At 39.2% G+C, this 27,855-nt stretch overlaps 1 protein-coding gene across 2 annotated transcripts in view; it reads left to right on the top strand.

Moving 5' to 3' along the window:
- Positions 1–27,855, top strand: part of AIG1 (androgen induced 1) — a 125,195-nt gene that overhangs the window by 33,581 nt on the left and 63,759 nt on the right. For both annotated transcript variants that reach the window (XR_010743234.1, XM_066315564.1), the window contains exons 2-3: positions 2,858–3,013; positions 13,816–13,917. Coding sequence is in view for 1 of the 2 variants with exons in the window: in XM_066315564.1 (XP_066171661.1) it covers positions 2,858–3,013; positions 13,816–13,917 (258 nt within the window). In the remaining variant the exon portion in view is untranslated. The remainder of the gene's footprint in view (positions 1–2,857; positions 3,014–13,815; positions 13,918–27,855) is intronic.

Below are 27,855 nucleotides of genomic sequence, written 5' to 3'. Positions count from 1 at the left end.
ACACCAGGGCACCTTGGAGAACATTGTTTAAAAGGAGTTTCTATTTCCTTGCTGTGATTTTTTCACATGTTAGACAGCATTCACGCCAAGGAGCATGTACTTTAAAAATCTGTTTCATACCAAAAAACACCAGTAGCTTCATACTGTGCTTTTCCTATGCCAGACCCATAAAAGATGTAAATCATTACTGATTTCTGTTTAATTAATGTTGCTGAGACTCATGCAGCTCTGGAGATCCTAACTCTAATCTTAAGTGTTGATAGGTGTCAGAAGAGTTTTCTTGTGCATTCTAGAAAGGAAAGAAAGTAGAATGGATGGAGGGAATGTATGTACATTATTTGTATGAATAAGCTGTAACTGTTCCTCCCTGAACACTGTACAATTTTTTCATTGGCTCTGAATGTTCTCCATAAAGATGTAATTTTCTCTTTCCTGTATGGATTTTTATTTGTTAATGTTTTTGCAGAGTAGTCTGCTTCATACCTACCCTCTGAAATCTTTGGGTATTTCCCTTTAGGAATTTTCACTTATTCCCAATGATATCATTACATTTTCTCTTGAAGCTCTGTGTTCATAACAGGATAATAAGGAGAGAAGTTGCTCGGTTTGTGATTGATTAGTGGATGTACAATCTCAATTCCCTTGGAAAGTGGGCGTGTGATTGTTTGAGTCTGTTTCTTTGGAGAGGGACCATTTCAGAGAATTGTAGTTAAAGCTGCAAACAATCCATTAGTCACTCTTCCAAGCCCTGCCAGCATAATACTGTTCCCTTCAGTACATTATTGAGTGTTTTGTCCAATATTGGTTTGAGTGACTCAAGCCATGAGGCTTCCACCACTTCCTCTGAGAAACTATTTCACAGTCTGACAGAGCTCACTGTTAGGAAATATTTCCTGGTACTCAGCCTAAACTTTTTAACACCCAGATTGATCTCACTACTGTTAGGTATACTTTTTTCCCCAGCTATGTCTTGTTTGGCATTCACACTCTTGAGTGAATAGTAGATGGTATCATATCTGCTCATAAGTCAAGCAAATGCATAATTAGTTCTTCTATTTCAGCTCTCCAAATAGGCCATCTGTTTGGTGGAAAACAGGGCTGAGTATGGGAAGATTTTTTTCTACTAAGTGCTCGTTTCAAACAAATAATATGAAAAAGTGCATTAGGAGTTCTTAGTAGCTCCAAGAAGCCCCAGCTTACATTTAAAAGGCTTTTCAAAAATTATGCAGAAGATAGTAACTTTTCCAAGCAGTCATTTGAAATAGTCATACCTTCTTCTAGTGCATATACAGCTCTAGCACTAATAGTCTGTCACATCTCATGGCTTCAGGGAATGTTTTGTAATGTTGCTTCATCTATTTATCAAGCAAATTCTATGTAGCTACAGCCTGGAGAGGAGACAGCAATGGCATCAGAATTGCAAGCAGATCCAGGGGCCTTCTGAATGTTTGTCATTCACAGCTTTACAGCCAGAATTTACAAGTGTTTAGGTCATATAAGGATTGTTGAGGAAGGAAATGTACTATAATCCATCCAATCATTACACATCTCTGGATTTCTTCCTACTAGGCAACATCTGTTTGGTATTTCTCTCCTTCCATCCTTCCTTCCTGCCTGTCTGCCTTATTATAGTGTAAATTCTGCAAAGATGTATGCAGATAATAAGTTGTGTTTTGCAGCATCTGGGTATATCCTATTCTTATTTCTTATGGGTAGTCTTCTGCTTGGTCAGAGACTCCTAGTCAGTGGAACATTTAAGTTTGCAGTAAGACTTCTAAACTAGGACTCCATGTTTGCTTTGAAAAACATGCAGTATGAATTCTAAGCATATGTGTTTTATATGTGTTTATGTGTTTTGACGAATCACTGTGCAATTCGGGAACCAAGCCCATGTTTTGTTAATTTTTTACCTGAGATTACCTGATGTGTGTGGGTTTGTGACCCGAGCTTCCAGCTTGGGGAGTAAACAAACTGCATGCACTTCCTCTGAACTGTACTAGAAAGGATGTGCAAGTCCTCAGGCAAGAGCATTCCTGAGCTGACTTATTACAGTTTTACTCAGCTAATTAAGGGAGAAAATCTCAGTGATCACATTAAGATCAAGTCAAGTTTGAACCAAATCTGTGGGTTCAGGTGATTAATTTATTATAACAGATAATCTTATATTGCACACAAATGCGTAAATGTAAAAAAGAAAAATTTAGGTAAATGACAGTCTGCCATCAGGAAAAGACAGTGATTAAGTCCTGCTGCTTTCTTGTTCACTGCCTGAGATGAAGTAGAGATAGATTTGCTGAAGTCTGGGCCATGTGCTGCGTCTGTCAGGAAGTCTCAGGCACTTTTTCACCTTTAGGTGGAGTGTCTGGGGCAGGCAGAGTGTCCAAGAGAGACCTCCTGTCACAAGGGAAGGAAGTACTCATTTCTGGTTTTTTTCCCTTCTTCTCACTGGGAGCATTTCTCACTTTTCCACTTCAGAGGCAATTGCTTTGGGGATGAGCTGTATGGAGTGACACAGGAAGGGGTGGCTGCAGTTCAGCCCCAGCAGATGGCACACACCTGAGGTGAGGGTGGAAAGCCACCTCTGGAATGGTACTTCTACTCACACAGATTCCCCTTGTAGATGAGGAGCATACAGGACTTTGACGCACACTTGGCTTTTATGTGGATAAACTCTACCCATATTTAAGGGATTGATATATTCCCACTCCCCATGTCAATTCTGTAGCAATATTCCTCATGCATGCCTGTGTCTGACCTGCTCTCTGCCAAAGGGCTGGTCTTCTCTGTTCAAGAGAAGAAGATATGGGAGAAGGAACACAGAAAGTTGTGTTCAAGAGTGTGTTTCTCTTCTATGCAGGTTATCCAGGCTGTCTTCTTTGGGATTTGCGTCTTGACTGACCTGTCCAGTCTTCTTACTAGAGGGAATGACAGTCAAGAACAAGAGAGGCAGCTGAAAAAACTCATTTCCCTCCGTGACTGGATGATGGCTGTTCTAGCTTTCCCTGTGGGAGTGGTAAGTACAGTGCTAATCTGTGCATGTCTTTGCAAACTGGGTGAACAGTGTTACTGAATGTTTGCTTCCTGAAAGGTTTTCCCATTGCTATACAAAAGACTAGGCAGAAAGGAAAAAATGATAGAGATGATTTTACTACTCTCGTTTTTCACAGGTGTAAGAGAACAGAATATACAGTGTGTTGCTGAAATAATTTTTGGTTCATTATAAAAAAGTCATGTTACCATAGGCTCTTGATTGTACAAGTAATTTTAAATGTGTATTGTACCAGCAGCATCTTGAGATTCAATTTAGACTTTCTGGACCACACGTCATCATTAGGAGCAGTGAAAGTGCTGACTGTGGCATGTTTTATACCACAATGTACTGAGGGGATTTGGGCTATAAGACATTTTGGCACGGGCAAGAAGGGAAGCAAAGGTCCAGGTTGTTCCTTGATGATTCCACTGGGAATTCAGAGCTGAAAAAATAATGGAGGTAGTAAAAAAGGGGGGTTGTTAGAAATGTTAAAAAGCACACAGAAGGTATGTAAAAATGTGGGTTTGACACGTCTTCTTTCAAAAGAGAAATACTCTTTGAATCAGGTCTTGCTCTGCTGGGACATTAGCACATCACTTTCAATGGCAAGAGGTGTGCTCAATGTCTTCACATAACTAATAAAGCTGCTAAAAATCCAAAATTTTATGAATTTTTACATGGAAGTGTCATCTATGTCGGTCTACTTCTAAGCTTAGGATGCAATGCAAAAATGTGTGAACATTTCATTAAAGTTACTGCTTTTATTGTAATTCAGGATCAAGCTTTAATTCTCTTTTTCTCATTTCATTGTACAGTAGTTCAAAATAAATTCACAAGAAGCAGATTTTTTTCATGGACTATTAGAAAGCTGTATGAGGTCTTTAAAGTTGTACTTTCACAACAGCTGATCACTTTCTGTCAGTTAACAGCAGCTAACGTATCAATCTATCACTTATAATTTCATATATTCAGTGATGCTTCATTAGAATTTCATTTCACCATTTATGTGGAATTTCACAATACATGAAGAAATGCAGAATGCTTTTGCGAAGTTAAGAAAGGCAAAGCATATGTGAAACACTGCAGGTACTGATTTAATAAAAATGTTTAAATATTTTAAGTGCCTTTTTCACTCTGGAAGTGTACTCTATCACAAGCGTCAAAGCACAACGTCCTTGGCTCTCTCATGCCTCTCAGGATTCAGGGATTCTTTCCTGCCACTGTTTTAGCTCCATTCTGTTGTCAGTGTGCTCCTCCACTCCTGCAATGCTCCTTATCTTGAAACTTTTCAAGATCTTGAAGAATTTCAGCTCCACTTTGTCTTGGCAATTCTGAGCATTTCTTTTCAGGCAATGTTTCTCTTGCCACCAGTACACAAAGAATCCCAGTTAGCCACTGCCTGCACTACAGGTTTTGTTACAACATTTACAAATTGGCAGTTCCCAAGAGATATGTCACATACCTGGAGATAGCTGCTTTCCCAAGGGTTTTTCGTACAAAACCAACTCGTGTCTTAAACGAACACAGTGAGTGGCCATGCTCATTGTACAGATATGCTCCATTTCCGAGTGTGACCTTCCTGCGGTGAGGGAGAACAATTGTTTACCACTTTTCATCTTACAAAGAAATCCCAAAAAGGTTGTTTTCATTGTCATTTTTTCTGCTGGCTACTGACAGCAGCATCACCTAACTTTACACTTGTCTCAGCTCCTTCCTGAAACCTGATCTCAGCAGCAGCAGCAGAGATCTCACCACACTGCAGCTACCACTTGCCTGGCCAGTGCCTGAGAGACTGCTACACAGTGCAGGTTCTGCTTTAACGGGATTATAGATAGGAAAAGTGCAGGGCTCAAAAGTAGCAAACATCTAACACAGATGTTGTCATCTGAAGAGCCAATTGTGTGGAAGAAAATAACGAAATTTTGCTATGATGGAGGTTCTCGTTAGAAGGAAGTTACTAAACACTGGAGTCTCTGCAGAAAAAAAGGTAAAAGTTCCCTTGTTTCTCATATTATTTTAACAGCTTCCTCACTCCAGAAGAAAAAAGGAAAAAAAAAAGAGTTTGAAATGCAAACTTTCTTTCCTTGGGACTCACCCACCTAGCTCTCCATGGAGCTTCTCAGTGGTTTCCAGTAGTGACACAAGGGAACCTTCACACATAAAAATTGGGCAGATGTGAATGAAATCTTTGTTGGGTTTCTAATGTAACAGTAGTGGCCATGCTTAAGTACTTGTCAGTTACCTTAACATCTAAATTATTTTTATTGCTCAGTGTTTTACACTGGGCATGTTTGGGCAGTAATGCAAATACTAAGGGAACATTTTAAAGCTTAATAACTGCAGCTTTTCAAGAGCAATTCACTACACTTTTTTTCTGTATTCCCTGCTTACTGGAACCCTTGAGATGACTTGTTCTGAAAAACAGATGAGAAAAGGGGTTTTCACTCCCAAGTTAAACAATGATGTGAGAAAAAAAAAAAGTAACAAAGTTCTTAATTTTTAAGACTTCCTAAAAACTATTACATACAAACCATCTGGGAAATCTGACCACCAGCTTCTTCCTACCTTCAAAAGGAGGGGAAGAACAGCCTAAGGATAAATAATCTTCTTTTGTGGCTTCACAACAAATGAAATCTTGCAAACAAATCAAAGCTTGAAAAATCTGTGCAGCAAATCACATCTCTCCAGCGTTGTAATATACCTTGTGTATCTTCAGGGACTCTGATAAAACTGAATTGCCAACCTGTATTTCACTGGAGAGTTAAGAAATAAACATGAACCTTTTCTGAGGACATAATGGCTGCCATTTACCTATTGTTGCTCTTTTTAATATCACTTTTCAGAGAATCAAATCAGAAATCAAAGATTAATTTTCTATTTAGTAAACCACAAAAAGTCCATGGGCAACACTTCTTAGCCCTTTTATAGTTCATTATACGCCTGCAATACTGTTCAAATGCCTAAGAAATTAAGAGGCATCCACTGAAGAAAATTGCTTGCATAGGCATTTTAGAAGTTCATTACCAATTTTTGTCTATAATTATGTGGACTTGCCATCCCTTTATCTGTGTAAAGGAGATATATATTGAGAGTCATTTACACTGCTAGAGTGATGTGAGACATGCTTAAAAGTCAGACATTGCACCAGTGATTTAGTTTAACCCTACTTTTTTTTTCTATTTGTTTGACATAGATCATTAAGTTGCCAGGTTTCTGTGGTTAATTAGTGTTTTGTGTAAACTGTCTATGGCTTTATCAATATGTGTCTTGTAATTTGTACTGAACAAAAGGAAAAAGAGATAAAACAGGCATTTCTGGTTGTTTAAGACTGTTTAATAAAAAATAGGAAGAACAAAAATCGGTCTTGTTACATATTAAAAGAGAGATTGCTGCCTAGAAAATCACAAAGTCTACCACAGACATTTTATATCATGTAGCATCAATGGCTATGTTTGAATCTGAGTGTAAACTGACTAGAATTACCTCATTTTTTCTGTTATACTTTTTTGGGTTTAAAACCCTGTGATACAAAGGAGAGAAAGTTAGGCATGCTTTCTTATTTCATGTTTCTCTGTACTGGTAGAGTGAAAAGGAAAGCTGATCACCCTTCTGTAGATCATCAGTTATGCTGATCTGTGATCTTTTGCCAAAAAAAAGATGTGTAGGCATTGCTGCAGTTTCCTAGTTACCTTGTTACTTGACCAGACTACAGCATAATTTTATTTTCGTAACTGACTCAGCCATGCAAAAATCTCTCTTCTAGATTTTACCCTCATCTGTTCTGATGAGATGACTGGTGATGGGAGAATTAACAAGTAGTGGTACAATTGCCTCCTGAAGTCTGTTGTCTAAAATGGGCTTCCCCTGGTTTTTATTTCCCACTCCTTGTGATTCCTGTCACTGGCACTTTTCAGATCCCATTGGTGTATTGTGCTAGCTCTTAATTCCATCTAAAGACAGTATCATGCCATGTTGCACCTACTGTGGTCTGCCTTCAACACCACTTTTCTTCTAGATATAATACCTCTAACTGTCAAAGAAGTTCACAAACAACATATTTATACTCAGAGTTAACCACAAGTGTCTTGGGAGTTAGGCAGAAAGCTTACCTTTAACTGTACTTACAACAAATTGTGTCAGGGTCACAAGGGTTGGGGTTTTTTTCCTGTCATTAGCCATCCAGGAAATTACTGAACTCTGCAGCCCAGCCAAAACCAAAACCACATAGTGTTGGAAAAAAAAGTTCCACTGGGTTTATTCTTTGTTTACATAACATTTCTTGATTGGAATCATGTAAAAGTGTGAATTCTTTTTGTTGGCTTTACTGTCTTAGTTTCTCTTTGCTTCCATTTGTAGTGTTTTGACAAAGCCACTTGATTTCTTGTTTCAATAACCATCCATTTCCCAGCTTGTCCTTTAAAACTTTTCCCTTGACAGGCCACATGCTGTTCTCATGTCCTCTGAGGCTTCAGAGACAGAGGACAAACACTCAAGGAATACCTCCTTAAGTGGGAAGACAGCATGTTGTTGTCAGCCATATTTTTTTTTCTGCTGCTGTGTATTTGTTCAGCAGTCTTTCAGATGCCTGTAATAAGTGAGCTATTCCGTATTTTCAGGTTCCAAGGTCTTCTTGCAAATTTGAGTTTTCCTTTGGTCTGTCATGACTGGACGCTAGATAGATAATCATTACAGACTGATAGAATCATTACAGACTCTAGATAGGATAAGTAGCAAATGAGGGACTTCTCTGTTATGTATGTTGTATAATTTTATGTTTAACCCAGTACTATCTTTGTAAAGCTGTCAATCTTAGGAGGCTCCTGTGCAAAGAAATGTAAAAAACAATTGCTGGTGCCTCTTTTCTTCCTTGAATTCAAAGTCTTGAGTGTGTCTACAGAGGAAATGGAAGGGTAATGTTTGTGCTGTTTTGTCTTGGGAATAAAGGAAAATAAATGTTGGGCTCCCTGAAATTTTTCTACTTCATATGAGCAGCTGTTCAGCCTGGCATGTGCGTATAGTATGTCTGTCTCCACAACAGTGATGAATTATGCGACAAGGAAGGCAACATGAGCACAAGAGATGCAGGTCTGCTTGAGACTTACATAGGTGTGAGAGACTGGAGAAAATGAGTTCTGGCTCAGAACAACTAAAGGAAGGGAGGAAGAGGGATAGGGCAGTCCTGCGTAGGTAGATTGATGCACTGATCCACACCAACCCTCTGAAGACTCTAATCCACACCCAGACTGGCTATTAGCCACAGGTGTAAAGACTGCTGATATGGCAGAAAGAGAAGTGGGGAGAAATTTTGAAAAGTGTAAGATCCAAAATGGTATCAGTTGGATGGGTAGCAGCCCATCAGAAGAGGGACCATCCCACCCACATCTTAAATGACCAAGTTGACTCCATCACTCAGTTGGCCATCTTAGCTGAGGAAAAGGAAGCAGAACAAGAAGAGAAATGGAGATACTTATTGGACTAGCTGCATGTGAAGCATGGCCTCTCTGCGATGGAAGAGAGGTGGTCAGTAAAGGATGGCCTGTCACCCAAAGGGCTTGTGAAACAGTCATTTCTGTCTGCAGCCAGTTCTGCACCAGACCAGAGAAACAGCCCCTGTGCATTTCCCACCTGCACTTAAGGATGAGAAAGAGGTTGCGGAAAATTTGGCAAGTGGACTGCATTGGTCCTTCGAACAAATCAGGAGGAAAACAATGTGTGCTGATGGGCATTCAAATAGTGTCAAGTTAGGTGCGGGTTAAAGCAGTGGCATGGTCTGCATGGGAAGGTCCTGTAAAAGGATTAAAATTACTATTCAGTTTTCTTCCTAAACCAAAATCAATGCAATTGGATAATGGCAGTCATTTCGCAGCAGAAATAGTGCAGGAATGGGTGAAAACTGGAGAGGTACTGTGAGTGTTCCACACCCCCTACACCACATCCACAGGCCAGTGGGATAGTAGAAAGGACAAATGGTCTCCTAAAATTGTTTTTGAGACCTCAGCACCCGAAGTTACCTGATCAACCTGATCACAGTGGGACACTGTGACCAAAGTCAGTGACCCATGGAGAGTAAATGGATGTCCATGACTTACAGCATTAGTGCTCCACAACACCTACCAGCCCTTCTGGAAACAAAAGGACTGATGATCCCGTGAACCCCATACATTTTCCTGGTCAGCCAGTACTGGTAGGCCTGCCAGCTGTCGAGGAAGTCCTGCTGGTCTTAAAGACCCCCCTGAACATGCATGCCCGTGTAAGCACAGATGCCTGTGGCAGAGAACACAAAAATAGCACCAGATGGGTAATTCCTTCTTTCTAAAACTGGTCCTAGTAGGACCGAGTTTTCTCTCTCCTTCTACAGGTATTCCATGCAAAGATGTGGCTGCAGAGAAGACACAGTTCTTCACTGCAGTGATTGTTTGTACATGTTTTTATCTTAATATGTTTTGTGATGTTTATATTCATATATGTTTTGTTTCAGTAGTTTTGCAGTGTGTGTGTAACTGTCACAAGCATTGTTTTGGGCTGTTTGTGTCTCCTCTCTGATTGCCATAGCAGGTGGAAAAGATTCCTTCGTGAATTTAGCTTGGAAGCTCAGGCAGGATTTTGTATGATTATGAAATCAGATTTGTATATCCCTTCCTACCTCCTCAGAGCAAGGTATAAAATTACTTTGAATTGAGAAAGAAGTATAGTTTATGCCAAAGGAACCACATGTCATAATGGAAAGGGATGTATAAAGTGTGATCATATAGAGAAGAAGGTTGACAGAGACTGAGGTGGCAGCTGGAAATTTTTCTCCAGCTGTAAGCGAAGAAGTCCTGAGTGGTCAAGATGTCAGAAGAAAGGATTTCAGATTTGAAACCAGTGAAGAGTTTAGTAAGTTAGGAAGGTATTTGATTTGAACCCAGGACCCTGTCTAGAAAAATATGCCAAATATATAGGAATGGCTCAAGGTTTTGTTCCACCTTTAATCCCCCAGAGGCAACCAGACTATTATGTAGTAAAACTTTTACTTGATGTAACTTTCCCCTGGTGCACCCTGATACTCCCTGTTATCCTGGCATTTGGATCTCTGGCATTGTAATAAGATTATTGACTCCAATATGGGCCCCTGGGGACCCCCCTGAGACCAGGGTGGTGGAAGGTCAAAGGGTGGTAATACAGGAAATATGTGCATGTTTGCGTTACAGTGATACCTGAACTTGTAAGATTATCAGCTCCAAAATGTAAGGCAGCCTAATGGCTGAAAATTTGCCTTATCCTTAAGATTTGTATTTTTTGGTGAGCTGTGCAATCGCATTGCAATAGAGAATCTTAGATTGGACTCATTAGGCCATTTTGGAGCTCAACTCATAAGTCCAGATAGTATCAAAAATAATTTTATAAAAGTGTATAATCCTCGAAAAATTGTTATTAAATGGGCAAGGAATATGTGAAATGCTGAACCTCACCAAAGAAAATGCTGTTTTAAGAAGCACAAGCAAAAGTAAAGAAAATTGCCAACCAGTCTGCTGAGTTCTTTCATTCATTGCAGCTGAAAGGCTGTTTCATGAACTCTTCCCCCCAGATCCTGATTTGCATCTTTCTTGCCATCTCTGGAACTCACAGGGTGAGGGATAATGGCTTGCATAGGATGGAATCCCTACACTGACTGGACCTATATTTTTGATTATTGAAGTAGCAACTTTCTGCTGTACACTTTCTTGTACACTTTCCTCCTTTTCCTCTCCTTTTCTTTCTCTCTACTAGGTTAGAATCGCACTACTGCCACCATGGAAGAAAAAGATCCTGTTTCCCATTGTTCTGGTCCCAGTCATTGTTTTGAGCCTCGGGGTCATGTGAGAAACTGGAGAAAATTATTACTGGCTTAAAATAACTAAAGGAATGGGGTCAGGGCATGTCCTGCATAGGTGGGATGTTGCACTGCTCCATCCCCCCCACCCCTGAAGCCTCTAGTCCAGCCCCAGAATGGCTATTTGCCACTGTCAGAGCAAAAGCCCCACCAAAGGGGGAATGCCCTGAAAGACCAGAGCAGATAAAAGCAGTTGCATAGACGCTTGTGGTTGCAGCCCACTGTTTGGATTTCACAGTGTAATTCAAGCAATGATTTTTAATCTTCCTCTCTTACTCCTCCCATTCCTTCTTCTCAAAATCTGGGTAGCTTAGAGTTGGATGGCTTGGAGATCAGTAAGCCAGTGCGTTGTGGAATGCTTGATTTTAATTTAATGTTGCTGTAAAATTTGCCAAGCCACCCTTATTTTCTGAAGTTTGCAAATAAAAGTTTGTTGCTTAACCTCCTGCGAATGTTGTCTCATTTCTCCTGTGGGCTGCCTTGGGTATAAAAAAAGCATAAGAAACTCATTGAGCAGATCCGGAACTTTACGAGAGGCAGTGTAAAGAAGCAGCTCAGTTGCGTCATGGTCTGGCACTACATGATCATGTCGAATCTTAGCAAAGCCCAGCCCAAATAAAAGTCTGCCAGTAGCAAAATGTAAGCATAGCAGAGAGGATTTAAAAGTACCAGACCAACAGTTGCTCATTAATCAAAGTAAACAAATTCAGAAGCAGCCAAAGCAGCTATGTTGCAAGCCCTCATTATAACTCCTTTTATCCAAATAGTTAATTTTTATAGTTCATTTTATCCAAGTTAACTAATTGTAAAGAAGAATAAGGTGAACCATTCAGACACTGGAAGTAATCTTCCCCAGGGTGTTGTGTTAAGTCTCATATCAGGTCATCCTCTGGGACAGGTTAGTTCTGTAACATGTTTGGTTTTGCGCACTTCCTTTACCTTATGTCTGCCTTGTGATAGTGCTTTGCTAAGCAGCATTTGCCGTCTGTAGCTCCAGATGGTTGCAACCAGCTAGGCTGATCCTGTTCCATCCATTGGCTGACTTTGGTTAAGGGACAGATGGCATGTCCCCTCTTTTCTTGTCTTTACCTCCTTGACAAAGTCTATTGTTTTATTCTGCTCCACACAAAAATCACAGGTCAAAACATGCTAGCTCTGTTGTATTCAGTGGAATAAAGTTCAACCTTGTCCTGGTTGATTTTTCTTGCTTTGAGACTTCCTTGGAAAAAAAACCCAGCATTATCAATCTTGGTCTTCATGTGCCTGAGAAGGTGTTTTTATGCACCAGTTGATCTTAGCAGGTTCTCAGAGACCCACTGTGATAATACATGACTTCTAGGAAGCCTATAGAGAAGAGGATACTTTGCTTCCATTTTTCCTGCTGTTCAGCTATTCATATCTTGGCATTTGTGTGTCAGCAGGTGCGTAAAGAACTCCGCTGTGCCAGTGCCAAGACTGGCCCAGAAGAGAGATTTCTTGTGGGATACTTTATACTTGCAATATTTTTTGGACTGTCCATCATAACCTAATTTTTTTTCCTGGCCTCTGTGCACTAGTTAAATAGTCCAAGCTTATTCTGAGCAGGCACCGATAGCTGTCATAACAGATGGACAACTGTGCTGGAAACCAAGAAACTATGTGCTGTATGCACACTGAGGGAACAGTGTACTGGTTCAGGTCATTCACATAACTGGCTGGCCGAAGTCTGTGTGTCTGTGGTTAGAACAAGGTGCCATTGATTAACTGAAACTTCAATTTTAACTTTCTGAAGTCAGAATCTGATGAAATAACTTATGCCTACACTGTTATACACGCTTGCAGGATGTGCTATGCTCACCCTGTATTTCTTTCACTGATCCTCTAAATGGGCTGTAAGATCGTGAGCCACATCAGTTTGGACCTAACTGAATACTTCCCTTCTATCTCTGTGAAAGTTCTATCTTCTGGTTCTCAAGCCTTAAAATGGGATTTAGCATTACTGTTTAGAGATCCCCTGTAAATGGTCACTGAAAAGCTCCTGGCCCAGGTATTGGGTTTTACTGCTATGAACAGTAAACCTTTTTTGTTACTAGAAAATCATGACTCAAATTCAAGGTAAGGAAGCAGTAGTGTTTTAATTAGAAAATTACTTACTTTCCACAGCTAAGGTAAGTCAAAATTACTATTTCTGTACATTTTAGTGGGTTTGTATTGTCTTCACCTTGCAGACATTAGGATAACTTGAAAGAAAATGTGAACACTTCGGCAAAAATTTAGCCTACTGTAAACTTTGTCTGATTCATTTGTCCTGTCCTCCATCTACAGGAAATTTTTTTCTGGGCCTCTAGTAAATAGTCTCTGAGAAGAACCAAGCCAAATTTTGTATTGATAAATGAGCAGGATACTAGACCTCTTTTCTGTGGATCTTAGTCCATAAATCCTGTGGAGAGTCATCAAAAGTTTTTTTTGGTTCTTTTTTAAAAAATGTTTTGATGACTGACACATAAAAGTGCAAATATGAGTTTACAGGCTTCTGTTCAGGAGTGAATGTTTCATATTGATATGTTCTATGAATTCCAGGTGATATTTTAGCTGATTTTCCATTTGTTTTCTATCCTGTTAGTGGAGAAACATTGTCTATGTGCCACATCTGCTACTAAAGTCTAATACTCACTTGTAATTTGGCCACAGGCATGTAAGTCAAAAAATGAGATTTTTTTTTCCTGGCTAAAAGTTAAAGGGAAAAACAGAAGAAAAATTAAAACCTCAGTGAATGCAAAGAGGAATCCAGATTCAAACTGTTGATAATAACAGTATTTAGTCAAAGAACAATAATGCCCATGTCTATCACTAAATCCTTTGCTAAGTGACCCATTTTGCTATCTAAAGAATGCAACTAGTTTTTCAGAAGCATATATTTACAAATGTCTTGTCTTTTTTTTTTCCTTCTTAGTTTGTTGTGACAATGTTTTGGAGCATCTATATCTATGACAGGGAACTGGTTTACCCCAAGCTGCTTGATAACTTTATACCAGCATGGCTAAATCATGGAATGGTGAGTAATGCAAACACTTCCTTGCATAAACAAAAGTGTAAGATGCTGTGCATGATTCTCTGTGCATGATTCTGCATATTCTTGGTGCTAATGCGCTCAGAAGTGATTAAGGAACGTGATGTGCAAGGAAGAGTAACGTCTTTCCTTCCTTGACTTCTGGAGTTGTGTTTGAATCCTTACTAGGTTGAAACTGGAGATTTGAACTTACATGTCCTACATCCCAGGCTTGTTGTGGGGATTATACAGCTCTTTCCTGTATAAGGTAGCTTTCCCAGAGGAATGTCACTGGGGTCATGAGGAAGAGACTGTTCCATAAAGCGTAAGTTCTGAATTTGGCAAATCTTGCTCTAAAATGACAGATACACTTAATTGAATGCTTCTTTACCGGTCTACCAAAGTATAATTCATGATGAGAACCTTTTGGTTCAGGTGCTTTTTCAAAAAATCTCTGTTTTTGGGACTTGTGTGTTTTTAGAAAAATAACTCAAGATTCAAGCACATCAAACATATGTTGCAGAACCTGTATCTGAATATTTTTAATAATGTGGAATTATATGTATCAATGCAAAGCTTTAAAATTGATGCACTGGTAATCATAAAGGTAGTTTCTTGAGAAAAAATCTGACCTTTTAATCCCTGTCTGCTATGTCAAGTCAGACATCCTTTCTCTCAACCATATGTTTAAATGCCAAGGGAAAGTTAAGGCCACAATTTGCCATCAGGTACTTTCCAGTGTTTATGCAGCATTTGGAGCTGAAAAGAGTCATGTTTGCTTCTCTGGTTGCATCTGTGCAAATGTTTATTACTTTGTTTTCCTCATCAAGGCGTGGTGAACCATTTGGCACTGCTGTTCATCAGTAGACAACAGCAGCGCTCCTCCTTCCGGGTGTGTATGCTTTATCACCACAGCAGATCAGGATTTGTCCACCATTGCTGTGCTTGATAAATTGGTCCCTTGAGGAGAGGGGCAGATGGCACTGCGATTTATTTGTTCCTCAGATTTTGTGTCAAAGGAACGGTGTGAGAGTTGTTACTGACAAGAGGAGCATCAGCTTCTGCTAGATACTGTACTGTTGTATGATGTTTTGAAAGGAACAGCATGATATTATGTGTGTCTCGAGCTGAGGAAAGAATCTGATGACTCCTGCTGTGTTTGTTCAGGCTGTCCTCCCTTGAGCTTTGAGGTTACAAACTGAATACTTGCAAACACTGCCAAACCATGCACATCTTGATTTTTTTCCCCACAGCAGATCAGTGCCAGCTCTGCTGACATTTTTTTCAGGTGACATTCCATATACTGAAAGTGCCTAACCCATAACATCTTTCGTGAATGTACATTGTGAAACAGTTGGCCGCAAATGGCCATAGTTACTCAAGAAGTCTTCTCTGCTGTAACTAAAAGGCAACTCAAGCTCATGTTGCTTTGTAGAAATGTATATTTAGTGAAATATGTGAAGAGGGCTTTTGTTTGAGATTTTGGACATCACAGTTTGCTGAAACGTATTATGCCCAAGTATTTTAGACTTCTTTTTTCAACTTGAAATACTGTAGAAAGCATTTTTGAAAGACTTTTGTGAAGGAATTGGTTTCTGTGTCAGTCTCCATTCATTCAAGTGTTCTTTGGTTAGATCACAAGGGAAGCTTATGGCTGTGGGGCTTTTCAGCACATTGAGCACATTCTTTCTGATGTTTTATCCATCATTTTATCCTCACCAGCTTTCATGCTAATTAATTCTGATGCATTGCTCATCATAGTATGAAAGGGTTATTAAACTAACTTGAGAATGCTTGGACCTCAGTAGTAATTAAAATTTTGACATGGCAAATTTTAAAGAGTATAATAGAGGCCCACTTGGTGAAAGGGTAGGACCTCAGGAAGTACACTTTAGAAAGTAAAAATCCCTTGCCATTGCTTTAAACCAAAATAAATATTTATTCCAATGTATTCTGCACATTTTGATAGCAGTTGTGCACATGGAATGATAACTATTCTGAAAGCAAGGGTGGCCATGCTGGGGCCCCAACATTGCACAGCAAAACTCACATAGGAGACTCTCCTCTTCAGTGAGAGATGGGTTGTTTAGCTTCTGTCACATTGCTGATTAATCCCGCTTTTTTGTGAGCTTCTCACAAAGTATCTGGTACAGCTCCTAAGGATCTGAGTTCAAATATTACTTAACCTGTGAACACTCTACACTCTATCCAGAATTTTTTCACAGCAATTTCCCCAAAATACTTATTTAGTACACACACATACACACACACACCTCCCCAAAAAAATGAAATATACATTTTGCACAGTAAAAAAGCATTCTCTACTGTATTATGATCAGCTGTAATGACTTGCTCAAGTGTCAACATCAACCTGCAAAATCCATATATAGAAAAGGAGTGAAAAGTTGTGAAATCTGGCTGTAACAACAGCAATTGTATTTCCATTAGTAATATGGGCATGTATTGAAACATTTGAGAGTATTCATACTTTAGAAGCATTTTAAGGTGACTATCTTGAAGGCTCTGTGAAGAAATTGTTTGAAGAGCTCATCCAATACAGTGCATTAGCACAGGAAGAAGTGGTTTGGGCTGCAGTGCCTGCTGCTTTTTAAGTTTATAGTAATTAGTTCTCATTCTCCTTTTTCTTTTCATCCTTTCCCATCCCATATTTGCAGTTACAACACCGTCTGTATTTAAACCCCTATTTTCTTGAACAGTAATGTTTTGTTAATACTCAGAGATACCAGTTCTTCATAACAACACTTTTTCAACATAAAAAAAAATCAGATTTATAGAAAAAATGCCTTTCTAGAAATGGGAAACATGAGTGAAATGAACCTTGGAAATATGCAGATCCATTACCAATTAAATTTTAATTTTTTTATAAAGTTTCATAGAAAAAGAGGAGAGGCTTATTGCTGTGCAGAAACTATTCACCATAAATTGCATATAGTTTCAAGAACGTCTTTCTATTAAATATATTTTATATATATATATACGCACACACACATACACACACACCCTGTAATAGTTGCAAATATAATTCCTGTATTTGGGAAAATCTGTGTGTTAAGTGGTGCCTTATGGTACCAGATAGTATCTCATATGTGCAGATTCATACACATGTGAAAGGTATCACTAACGGAGTTGTACTGTGCCATAAAACTGATGTATTGCAACATCTCAGTCAGTTAATTAATCCATAACCAATGCTATCACTATGAATTGATAAATGACCAGGGAAATCAATAGCAGGGTTGCTGCTGATTTGACCAACGCAAGGATGTAATCTCTGTTTATTATCTGAAGGAGCACATTTGAGTAGCTGAAGATAAGCTTCTGTCAGCAGAAATAACTACCTATCTAAAGAGAGGTGTTGGAGAGTAGGGCTGTGTCTCAGTCTTCATCTGTTTCTGAAGTGTCAAGTGCACTTCCTGGATTTATTAGTTATGCAGATTAATTCATCTTTGTGGGCTACAGTTTCAGTTGCCAAATTAGTGAACTCTTTCATCAAAGATGTCATTTGTTTTCTGGAGACTGTCTTGCAGTTTGGAACCATATCAGCTCATAACTCCAAAGACACATTTTCCATGGGAAATATTCTTTTCTATTTTCTGATGGCTGGCTATCTGATCTTTATGAGGATTTTTTTTAATTGAAGACTAACATTTTGTATGTAGAACAAATGTATTATAGTAGTAGGATTTTTATCACCTCGTTCCTTGCAATTTTTTGTGCTGGGACTGGCCAGGTTGATGCATGGATAATATCTGTTTTCAGAAATTGTATTTTCTTCAATATTAGCACAGGCTATAAAGCTAGAGGTTGCCCCTATTCTAACTAATGCCCACATAAACAGATATGTAGACTGAATTAATTTAAGCTTGAGCATTGCTGATTTTGGGCCAGGTTACATGGCAGGACTGCCTGTAGTATGTGTCCAAGTTAGCATACCATTTCAGCAAGAGTCCTTCTTTGGTTTTTGCAGACACTGTCTCAAATCTGTTTTAAAAATGTGAATCATCTTTTGTTTGTGGGAAGGAAAGCAAAATACAGAGATAGAAATTACTGACTGAAGAGCTGAAATGCTCTGGAGGTCGGAAACAAAATAATGTCTTCGTATGAAGACCCTAGAGGAGAGGTCAGGAAGCGGGGAAGAAAATATGCTCTGCATCTGTGGAGTTGGAAAAATTATTATTGTCTGGGTTCTGTGCCACTGCAGTCTATATAAGCTCATCCAGCTTTGTACTCTGTTATTTTTAAGCTGCTTTTGGGAAATGGGAAACAAAGGCATTTCTAGAAAGACTTACCCTCTGTCCTAGTATTTAAGAGAATGCACAAAAACTGGGACAAATAGCAGAAAAAGACAAGTTGTGGAGAGGAAGGAGCCTATCCAAGAGATATAACTCTGTTTATTTACAAGTTGTCTCTCTTTTCTTATTGCTGACCACTCAACTGAAAAGTTGAGCCCACTGGAGAGTGGTACAAAGTCACACCAACCACCTCTCCAACTGTTTGTCCTAGCAACCTTGTCCTAGGTCTGGTAGCCATGGCTTGTGTGTCTTTTTTGTTTTGATGGTGTAAAGGACACAATCATGTTGGAGTCAGTCCAGCAGAGGGCCACAAAGGTGATTAGTGGGATGTAACACCTCTTCTATGAGGAAAGGATGAGAGAATAGACATTGTTCAGCCTGGAGAAGTGATGGCTCCAGGGTGACTTTATTCCAGCCTTTCCTGAAGCCAGTACCTGAAGTGGTCCTTCAAGACAGCTGGAGGGACTTTTTATAAGGATACATAGTGACAGGACAAGGGAGAATGGCTTCAAACTGAAAGACAGCAGGTTAGTTAATTAGACATTAAGAAAAATACCTTTCCTGTGAGGTAGTGGAGCCCTGAGACAGGCTGTCCAGAGAAGCTGTGAGTGTCCTGTTCCTGGAAGTATTCGAGGCCAGGTTGGATGGGACTCTGAGCAATCTGATCTAATGGAAGGGATCCCTCCCTATGGCAATGTGGTTGGAACTAGATGATCTTTAAGGTTCCTTCCAATCCAAATAATTCTGTGATTTTATGAACGTTGTTTTTCTGGTGTAAATCTTTTTTTCCCTGATAATTTAACAAGAACAATAGAAAAGGCATGCAAAAATCAAAATCCATAGTCACCTGAACATGAAGATTGGGATGTCCAAAACTGATGAGTTATTTGACAAACTCATCTCTCCATTATTTTCTGGTCAGTTGCTAAACAGTGATCCCTCTGATGCATGAACAAGGAGATACTCTTTTTTTCATCAAGGTGTTTCTCTCTGTGTAGACCTAAAAATCCTTTTCAGAAATTGTTAATTTGAAACAGTGCATTTTACTCCTTGGAAATGCTTTACTAACACAGCCAATTCCATGGATGGGCTCTGCTTGTAAAATGTACTGCACTGTCGTAATGCTTCATGCTTCTGCCTAGAAGATATTTACATCTTTCTGAAATTTTTTTTCTAAATCCAATTTAAGTGTTTCAAGGATATTACAACTCAAGTGCGCCTCTCAATTTATTTACAATATTTTCATATTTTAGGTGTGAATAAAAATTTCAGGAAGGCGTTCCCACTTTTTACAAAAGTTGCAAGGTTTTCTGATAAAAATCTGGGAAAAAAATATTAATTTAATTTCCAAGAGACCAACCACTCCTAGATGGCTATTATTTAAACATCTATCTGATGGAGAGAATAGCAATTGAAGCTGGTTGCCTGGGGACTCAGGATATTTGCAAAACCCATGAAAATAATGTTGTTGAATTTGTACACTTCTTGCATGTTCATGCTGCAATTATGTGGTTCTGTCTGCTATCTCTCCTCATTATCTGCCAGTTCCACCACTGGAGCATAACTACAGTGGTATCAATTATCTCCATGCTCTGGGGAGAAAAACAGCACCAGCTTAAAAGATTTTTTATTTATTTATTTTCTCTTACTTATGTGAGCAGTTTGGAAATTAGTGGTACGTCAAAACCTGTGATAGCATAGCACCTGAAAACTGAGAGAGGCTGCTAGGGTAAAGAAGTGCGAGTTGTCTAAATGGCATCCTCTGGGGGCATTAGGAAAACCCCTTTACCTAACACAGTAACAGCACGGCAGTTTTTGTGAAGTGGGAAGCTGGCCTTAACCAATGTTACATATCTGCCAGAGAACACTCATCAGGGTAAGGCGAAGACAGCTTTTTAACTGAACACAGATGCTGAATTTTTCCGATTGTTTGCTATTTCCACTTATCTGGAGAAAACCCACACAGAGGCTCCTCCTGGTATAGACGTCCCTAAACCTTAGTAACAAGGAACCTTTTCAAAAATGTCTTCAAGCACTTAGTAACAGCAAAACTGCAAGCCCTATTCTGGGTGTGAAGATGGAAAATGAAAAGCCTGAGAACTGAAATCCCCAGATGAAATCTCTTTCAAGAAGTTCAACCACCTTCTGTTGACAAGGTCACGTAACTTGGTGTGCTAGCAGAAAGCACGAGAGCATCTAGTGTCAACATCAAGTTGTGGAGTTGCTACCAAAGGAAGCGAGAAAGAAAGAGAGACTGTGAGAGAGCACAAAATGGGATGTTAGGGAGAGATGGTTGAATGAGAGGGAAAGACAGCAGGGAGGAAAGAGATGAATTAAAAACTCAGCTGATGCTGTTCCAACTCCTACCCAGGGAAAAAAAGAGGAAAGAAAAAAAAAAAATGAGGCAAGTGAATAAAAAAGGAGCCACAGAATAATGTAGACAAGCTGGAAGAGACTCAAAACGCTAAAGAGGACTTCAGGCAGGAGGAGGAGGAAGAGAGAAGCAAGGAAATAAACAGTAAAAAATATGAAATGAGGGGTATGGTTTCCTGCATCTCTTCACTTGGGGTAGACTTTCCTGAGATGTATTTGTTTGAGGAACTGAGAGCAAGGAAATGGCTTATTGAAGCTGCTGTTTGGAGGTGAATTGTTTCTGTTGCCATTGGATGTAGGTTTACAGGTCAGGTAAAGTGATATTTGCACAGTGACATGCCAGGAGCTTCAAAAATTGGAAGAAGTTTAAGATTAAAACCACCCACAACCATGCAAGAGTAGGAGGCCTCTGTTCATGTAAAACTTACCTGTGTGACATCTGTAGAGTGACATTGATGTCTTTGCATCTGTCTATATTTTTATCTGACAAGGCTGTACATTATCTTGATCATCTGTTTGAATCTCAAAACTGGAGTCTTGTGTGAAAAAAAAGACCCTGATTTTTCCATATCAGCTGTGAATTGTGAAGTGCATTGCATATTAAAACAGATGTAGTTTGCTGAGAGTTGCAGGTTAAATGGAAGGTCACATATTTGAAATACCAGAGGGTAAGGAGGTGTTCTGTCTGTATTTCAAACTGCCCTGCTTTAACAGCCAAAGTTAGGTGTAACTTTGGAAGTAATAATTATGCTGATATTAATAATACTGATAATGAAAGCTTAAACACAGATTTTCAACTAAAGTGGCTGTTGGGGGTTAGATTTGTTACTTTTTTACTTGCAGAATTTTTCCCCATAAGTTGCTAGGAGACTGAGTACTGGATACCTATGGGTGCTTGACCAAAACAAAGAGGTGGCCAAAAGCTGGGAGGGGGAGGATACCAGTGAGGTCTGGGGGCAGGTAAAGGATAGGGCCGGAGGCAGCTACGCTCTCTTGCTCTTGGCATCAGAGGGAGGACAGCCAATCTGTTGTGTGCTGTGAGAGGAGGTCACTGTCACCACCAAGTCCGGTCCTGGGAAATCTACCATCACCTGTTGGTGTGCCCAGGAGTTCCAAGCTCCTCCTCCTGCCCTGCTGGAACTGGGCCAGCCCTGTCCCACCGTCACGGCTTCTTTGGCACTGCTGCCTGCCAGGGACATCCTTCCGTTCCAGTCACCAGCCCGGGATTTTCCACCATTCCGGCTTGGTGCTCTGAGAGTCCTGCAGGGGCACCAAGATCAAACTGCCCTGGGTTTTGTGAAGCAAAACCCTTGAGGTTCCTGGTTCTGTGTTGTTGTTAATGCTGTAATTGTTGTTTGTTTTGCCTTGTTATACATACTAGTAAAGAACTGTTATTCCTATTCCCTAATTGCAAAATTATAATAATTTGGAGGGAGAGGGCTTACATTCTCCATTCCAAGGGAACCTCCAGCTTTCCCTGGCAGACACCTGTCTTTCTAAACCAAGACAGTCACTCATAAAAATGTTTGTTAAAGTGATTACTGTGGGCACAAAGCAAATAACCAAGGAAAAACCCCAAAGGGATGCATGAAGGGATCCTTAGCCTTTCTCTGAGTGTGGACTACTGAGCTGTTTCCTAGAAGCAGAGTTTGGCCCTGGACTGCTAGGTTTGTTTGTTATACGAGCAGTGATGTGGGATGGAAATGCATTTGGTTCACTCACATCATTTCGACAATATTAGGAATGCTGGTTTTGTTTTATCATTCCCCTTTTGTGCAGTTTATATTGCTTGCTGTAGGCACTGCTGGAGCTGTGCACAACTCTTTTGTAATGTCTAAGATGATACATTTTCTGGTGCTTACTGCATCATTTATCAGATACATAGTTACAGGTTATAAATGTAAATAAATGTTCAACTTTAAAATCAGTGCAAAATGCATTAATAAATTGTATGCATTTTCAATAAAAATATATGTGCTTTCTTCTCTCTGCTAAATCAGACACTTGTTTTACTTTCTAACAGAATAGATTTCTGGTTTCTTCTGAGTTTTTTTCCCAGAGAACATAGGCAGATAGTAGAGTGAAACGGTACGGGATAGATTGTTATGATTAATAATGAGTATATTCAAAATCTTTTATGAAGAAAAGATAACATTTCACTGGAAAAAAATTAATGTATTGGAGGAGGATGGGTTGTATTGAAGAAGGTTTAATAAGTCAGCTGCCAGCTACAAGTTCTGTACTCTAAACATTCCATATGTAAGTCATCCTGGAGGCTATCACGATGGAGAGCTTTGTCTCCTTAGCAGGTCTTGCAAACATGGGGGAGGATGCAGATATCTCTTTTAAGATATAACAGTTTAATAATCATTTCTTGTCTACCTTTATATATTTAAGGGTCTATACTTTGCCTTATGATTACAGTAAAATGCAGTGTTGTGTACCCTTGGACACATGGGTTACAATTAGCACTCAGATAAGAATTAGACTTTGCATACAGTAAAAGTGGGACTGTACTATATTGTACCCACTTAACTAACTGTGCTGTTAGTGTTCACACATGTGGCAAATATGACTTAATCAGACCACAAATATTTTACAGCATTCCATGGTATCTCATTTATTTGTTTAATGTGCCACTATAGCAACTGAATTCCATCCTTTTAGATTCTTTTTTTTCACAGACCTATGATCTACTTGATTGAAGCTTGGCAGACAGCTTTTCCTTCAATTGAAGGCATATGTACTAGCTCAGTGACCAGATTTTTACCTATTTATCATTGTTGGAAAGTGGGTTATTTCACATGGACACAATACCAGAAGAATCAGCAGACCTGGTGAAGGGAGCCCAAAAGCTTATATGCTTTTTCCAGCCCTTGAAGTTGATGGAATAAAAAAATACTGGTTCTCCCTTTATCCAGAGTTCATTATTGCTTCAGGAAAACTAATACAAGGAAATATTTTGACATTGTTTTTGTAAAAAATTACCACTTTTTAGAAGTAGCTTTTTCTTTGTTAAATGCTAACTTCTATGTGTCTTTGTATTTGGAAACAGAGATCATTTCTGCAGAAGTAATTTCATATTCAGATGATTAATATGTTGAAATTGTGCCACAGCAGTAATGTTTTATACATGCTGATAGTCACAAATCAGGAATTTGGGGACAACCTTGGGACCTTTGCTCATGAAAGACTGCAAGTTTTAACATAAACTGTTATGTTCAATCCTCATATTTTAAAATTTCCCACATAGATACAAGTAAGTAAAAACAGTGTATGTTTTTAGTAACTCCTCAAATGCAAGAGGCTCAAACTCAGGATGTAGCATGGAAGATGTTTTTGACAGATGTGTAAGCTACTGCCATTAGTCATGCAGTTCTACAATTGTCCCTTCTAGCTTTGGACGTTTATGTAATGTACCCAAGTTCCATCCTGATGCCCTACTCAGGAAAAGCCATAACCTTTCAGTGGTGTCTTTTTTGTGTCAGAGACCATGAGTTTGACTAAGGTCACCCTTTCCCTGCCATTGACACCAGTTATCCGAGCAGGAAACAACTCTGACCATGGAGAAATAGCAGATAGTTTGGAGTGTTTCAAAATGGCAAAAGGCAGACCAGTGGCCAATACATGATTTGTTCTTTCATCTCCATTGCATTATTAATTGATACACTTCAACTCTTCACAGCTTGGTTTCTCTTCAAAACAAGGAATGCTGCATATTTGAAGTGCTGCTTAAACCCCATCTTTATATTTCTATTTTTATTCCTATATCTGTTTTACTAAACAGTCTGGGGGAAATTATGTAGTGTTTGATCAAAAGCTTTTTTTATAGGTCTTCATTAGCTAGTGCCTGTGTTTTGTGGGGCTTTGTGATGGTAGTTGGAAAAACACTGTCCATCAGAGGGTTTATGGTACTGTGCCTCTGATTCTGCCTGTGAAGAGTCCCAGGCAGGGCTGGGCTGCTGTGCCAGACCAGACTGCCTGTGCCTGCCCTCTGCTCCTCGCCGTGCTGGGGCTTGCTGAGACCTCTGGGGGATTTCCCATTCCCGTGCCTCAGCATCCCATTCATTCAGTAATGGTGAAGAGATGAATTGCCTGCTGCAGGCTCCTCTGAGGTTCATGGATGCAAATGCAGCTAGGAGTTAGAGTTGGTATTGTCCATTCTGCTGCACAGCACAAGTGGTCTCTACTACAAATAATATCACTCACGGTTATGTACAAATTAGCGCTCCTGGTATATTATAAAAATCTAGGCTGACATGAGGCATGCTATAGAAAGTCAAATACACTTAGAAAGGAAATTCTTCTTTATAAAAATGGCTGTAAGAGTCAAATCATGTCCTTCAGTTTATTTCCAACAGGAAGAAATTTTATATGCTTCTTGGGGCTTTTGGCTTGTTATTCTGTTACTTCGAGATTTACCAGCTTTCTATAGAGCCAGTATACAGGGTTCCAACTTGCTGAGTCATTGCAATGCACATTTTTGTGGCTTTTTTTTGCAAATGCAATATGTAATGTAGATTTTTTTGAATGAACTATTTATGGGAAAGAGGAAATATGTACATTAGTCTACTGAACTTCATATTTTAAGACAGTTTTTAAAATAAAGGAATGGGAAATTATATAAATTTTCTATTAAGGAATAATCCATTAGAAGTGTCTTTTTTCTACCACACAGATTTACTGGTGTCTCGATTAACAAACAAGTTTTTGTTGGCTGCAAGTTCTTTAAAAGTTCGTACAACTGCAAGTCATGTTAGAGGATGAATATATATATTCTTAGATCAGAGACTAAGGTGGATGGAATTTTGGTCTCTGCTCCTGAAGCAGAGGAATGAAAGATGGAAGAGGGAATTTGAAGGAGAAAGAAAATCATGTGTCAGAAGCTAAGAGAAAAAGTGATAGCCTTACAGGTTGTTAAGGAGGAGAAGACAGAAAACAAAGCAGAGGAAACCAAATGCTGAAATAAAGAGGTGCTAATAGTAGTCAGTCGGAGAGAGCCATAGAATGTGGAGGTGATAATTGTGTGTACTGTTCTTCACTGAGAAAAAGCTTGAGAGAGAAGTTTAAAGTACCCAGTGTATATTGAAAATTGCATCCATAGTTTATTTTAGACCAACATGCAGAAATTTAGCTGCATTTGGTTTCTTGTGACCACTGTATTTATGAAACAGTTATCTTTTTCCAGCATTTTTGTGCATGCAGAAACCAAAAGAATGCCCTGATTTGCACACTTGGTGCCTCTACTGTTGCTAGAATATGTGGCTCTTTAGATCTCCCAGTTGGTTGTCTGAACACTGTGCTACTGAGCCTCCCATCATTTTATTCTCTATGACATCAGTTTGGTAGGATTATAATATATAGTAAATCTTTGGTAATATATTTATCACGCGTGTATGTATGTAGTGTGTGCATATAGTGTTTGTGTGTATATATGTGTGTGTATACACACACCCACACCATACATAGAGAGAAATACATCATATATATTGCCATTCAGCTATTAATAATTATATTGGTAGATAGTACCATTTTAAAGAACATCTGTAATTCTATCTAAGCTGAGCTCTTTCGATACACACAAAAGATGTTTAGTCCTAAAATTTCTCTCAGCCTGAATGAATGGACAGGTAAAGACTGGCAGAAGAGAGTATTTTCCCCACATTACAGAGGAGAAGTGAAAAACATGGAATTTGTGGTTCCCCTGAAGCTACAGGCAGTTTATTAAAGATTGAACTGCAAAGTGAATCTGTGTTTGCATCATTAGTCAGTGCTTTTGTTAAGAAATTTTTCACTCTCTACAAACCAGGCAAAGACAACAAATTCATAGTGAATGAATGAGCATTCATTTGGGTTTCAAACTTGCACTCTATTGGAAGGAAGAAGTGACTCAATTTTTGAATAGGGAGATGTTGCTCTAAGTCCTGCTTCACTTAGTTACAATAGGCGTTTCATTATTTTCATTTTGTTTATATCACTGGAAGTACAGGTTCATCTCACCAACTGCTTTTGTGTTTATGTTTTCTTTTGGTATAGTAACTACTGACAACTTACTCCAAATAATTTGATTTTGGGCGTACCTTTTCTGTGTAAGGAGGAAAATCCCTTAGGTTTCCATTCCTTCTCAGATGATGATTGATTTGTGAAGAGAGACTAATATGTAAACAGAAGGATGATTTAAGAAGGATGAACTTGGAAACTGAAAATATGTCAAGGGAGAAGAGCTCCCTCTTACGTGCCCCTGCCCTATCATTTGGAAATGTTTTTTTCTTTTGTTGTCCAGGAATGCTTTGGTCCCACTTTGGGACCGAAGTTGGGGACAGGGAGCTGAAGGAGGTGGTTGGATGTTGCACTAACCAAGATCAAAAAAAGCTGAGAAGTTGCAAATTTTTGAAAGATCTTTCAAAAGTATGAAACTCTTTTATGGAGTCAAAGCTATTTCAGAAGTTACGTCAACAGTTGTGATTGTGGGTAAGAAATAAAAATACTCCTAAGACAGAAATTAGCTTGTGCAAAAGTGGGTTACTGACAGTAAAGTGTGAGAAGTCGCTACAAAGAGTTGTGTTTTGATTATTTTGACTGGGATAATAAGGTGTGTGTTTACTAGACAAAGTTATGCCAGAATGAGTAGCAGCACAATGTAGAGCCCTGGATCCACTTTGGGAAGTACCTTTCTTCAGGCAAGAATTCAGTGTTTACCAGTTCTGTCTCAAATCTGAACTCTACAGCTTAGCTGGCAGTAATACAAATATTCACAGCTGTATAAAAAATGTTATTTAGTTCACAACAGTAGCCATGGTTACCTGCATACTTCCATTGCCTTATTCATGTGCAATTCTTTTTTTTCTGGAAATACCATTACCATGTAATATAATACTGTATAGCCTCCTGGTAAGTTTTACAGTGTCAGGAAGAACTTTCTGTGGTGAACCTGAGAGTGTATTTTATCAAGTTTGCTTGTTCATGGAAGATCCCACCTATACATTGCTAGGCAGAGAAAGGCAAGTCTGAACATTCTGTGACTGCAATTTCAAAATATAAGTAGTAATATGTAAAATTCCTTGGCATTGAAAATTCTCTGATGGTGTTTTAACTCCACAACATTTTAAACGAACTAGCCCCTGCTTGGTCCCTTCACAGGTGACACAGACCTGGCAGTTCCTGCCAGTACATGTTAGAATAGCACGATTATCCTTGTTTACTCAAGCAAGAAATGTGAACCCCAGCAACCTCAGAAGGGTAGAAAAATGCCATGATT

This window comes from Sylvia atricapilla, chromosome 3, assembly GCF_009819655.1.
Source record: "Sylvia atricapilla isolate bSylAtr1 chromosome 3, bSylAtr1.pri, whole genome shotgun sequence".
Lineage (NCBI taxonomy): Eukaryota > Metazoa > Chordata > Aves > Passeriformes > Sylviidae > Sylvia > Sylvia atricapilla.
This window is presented reverse-complemented; position numbering and strand designations above follow the sequence as displayed.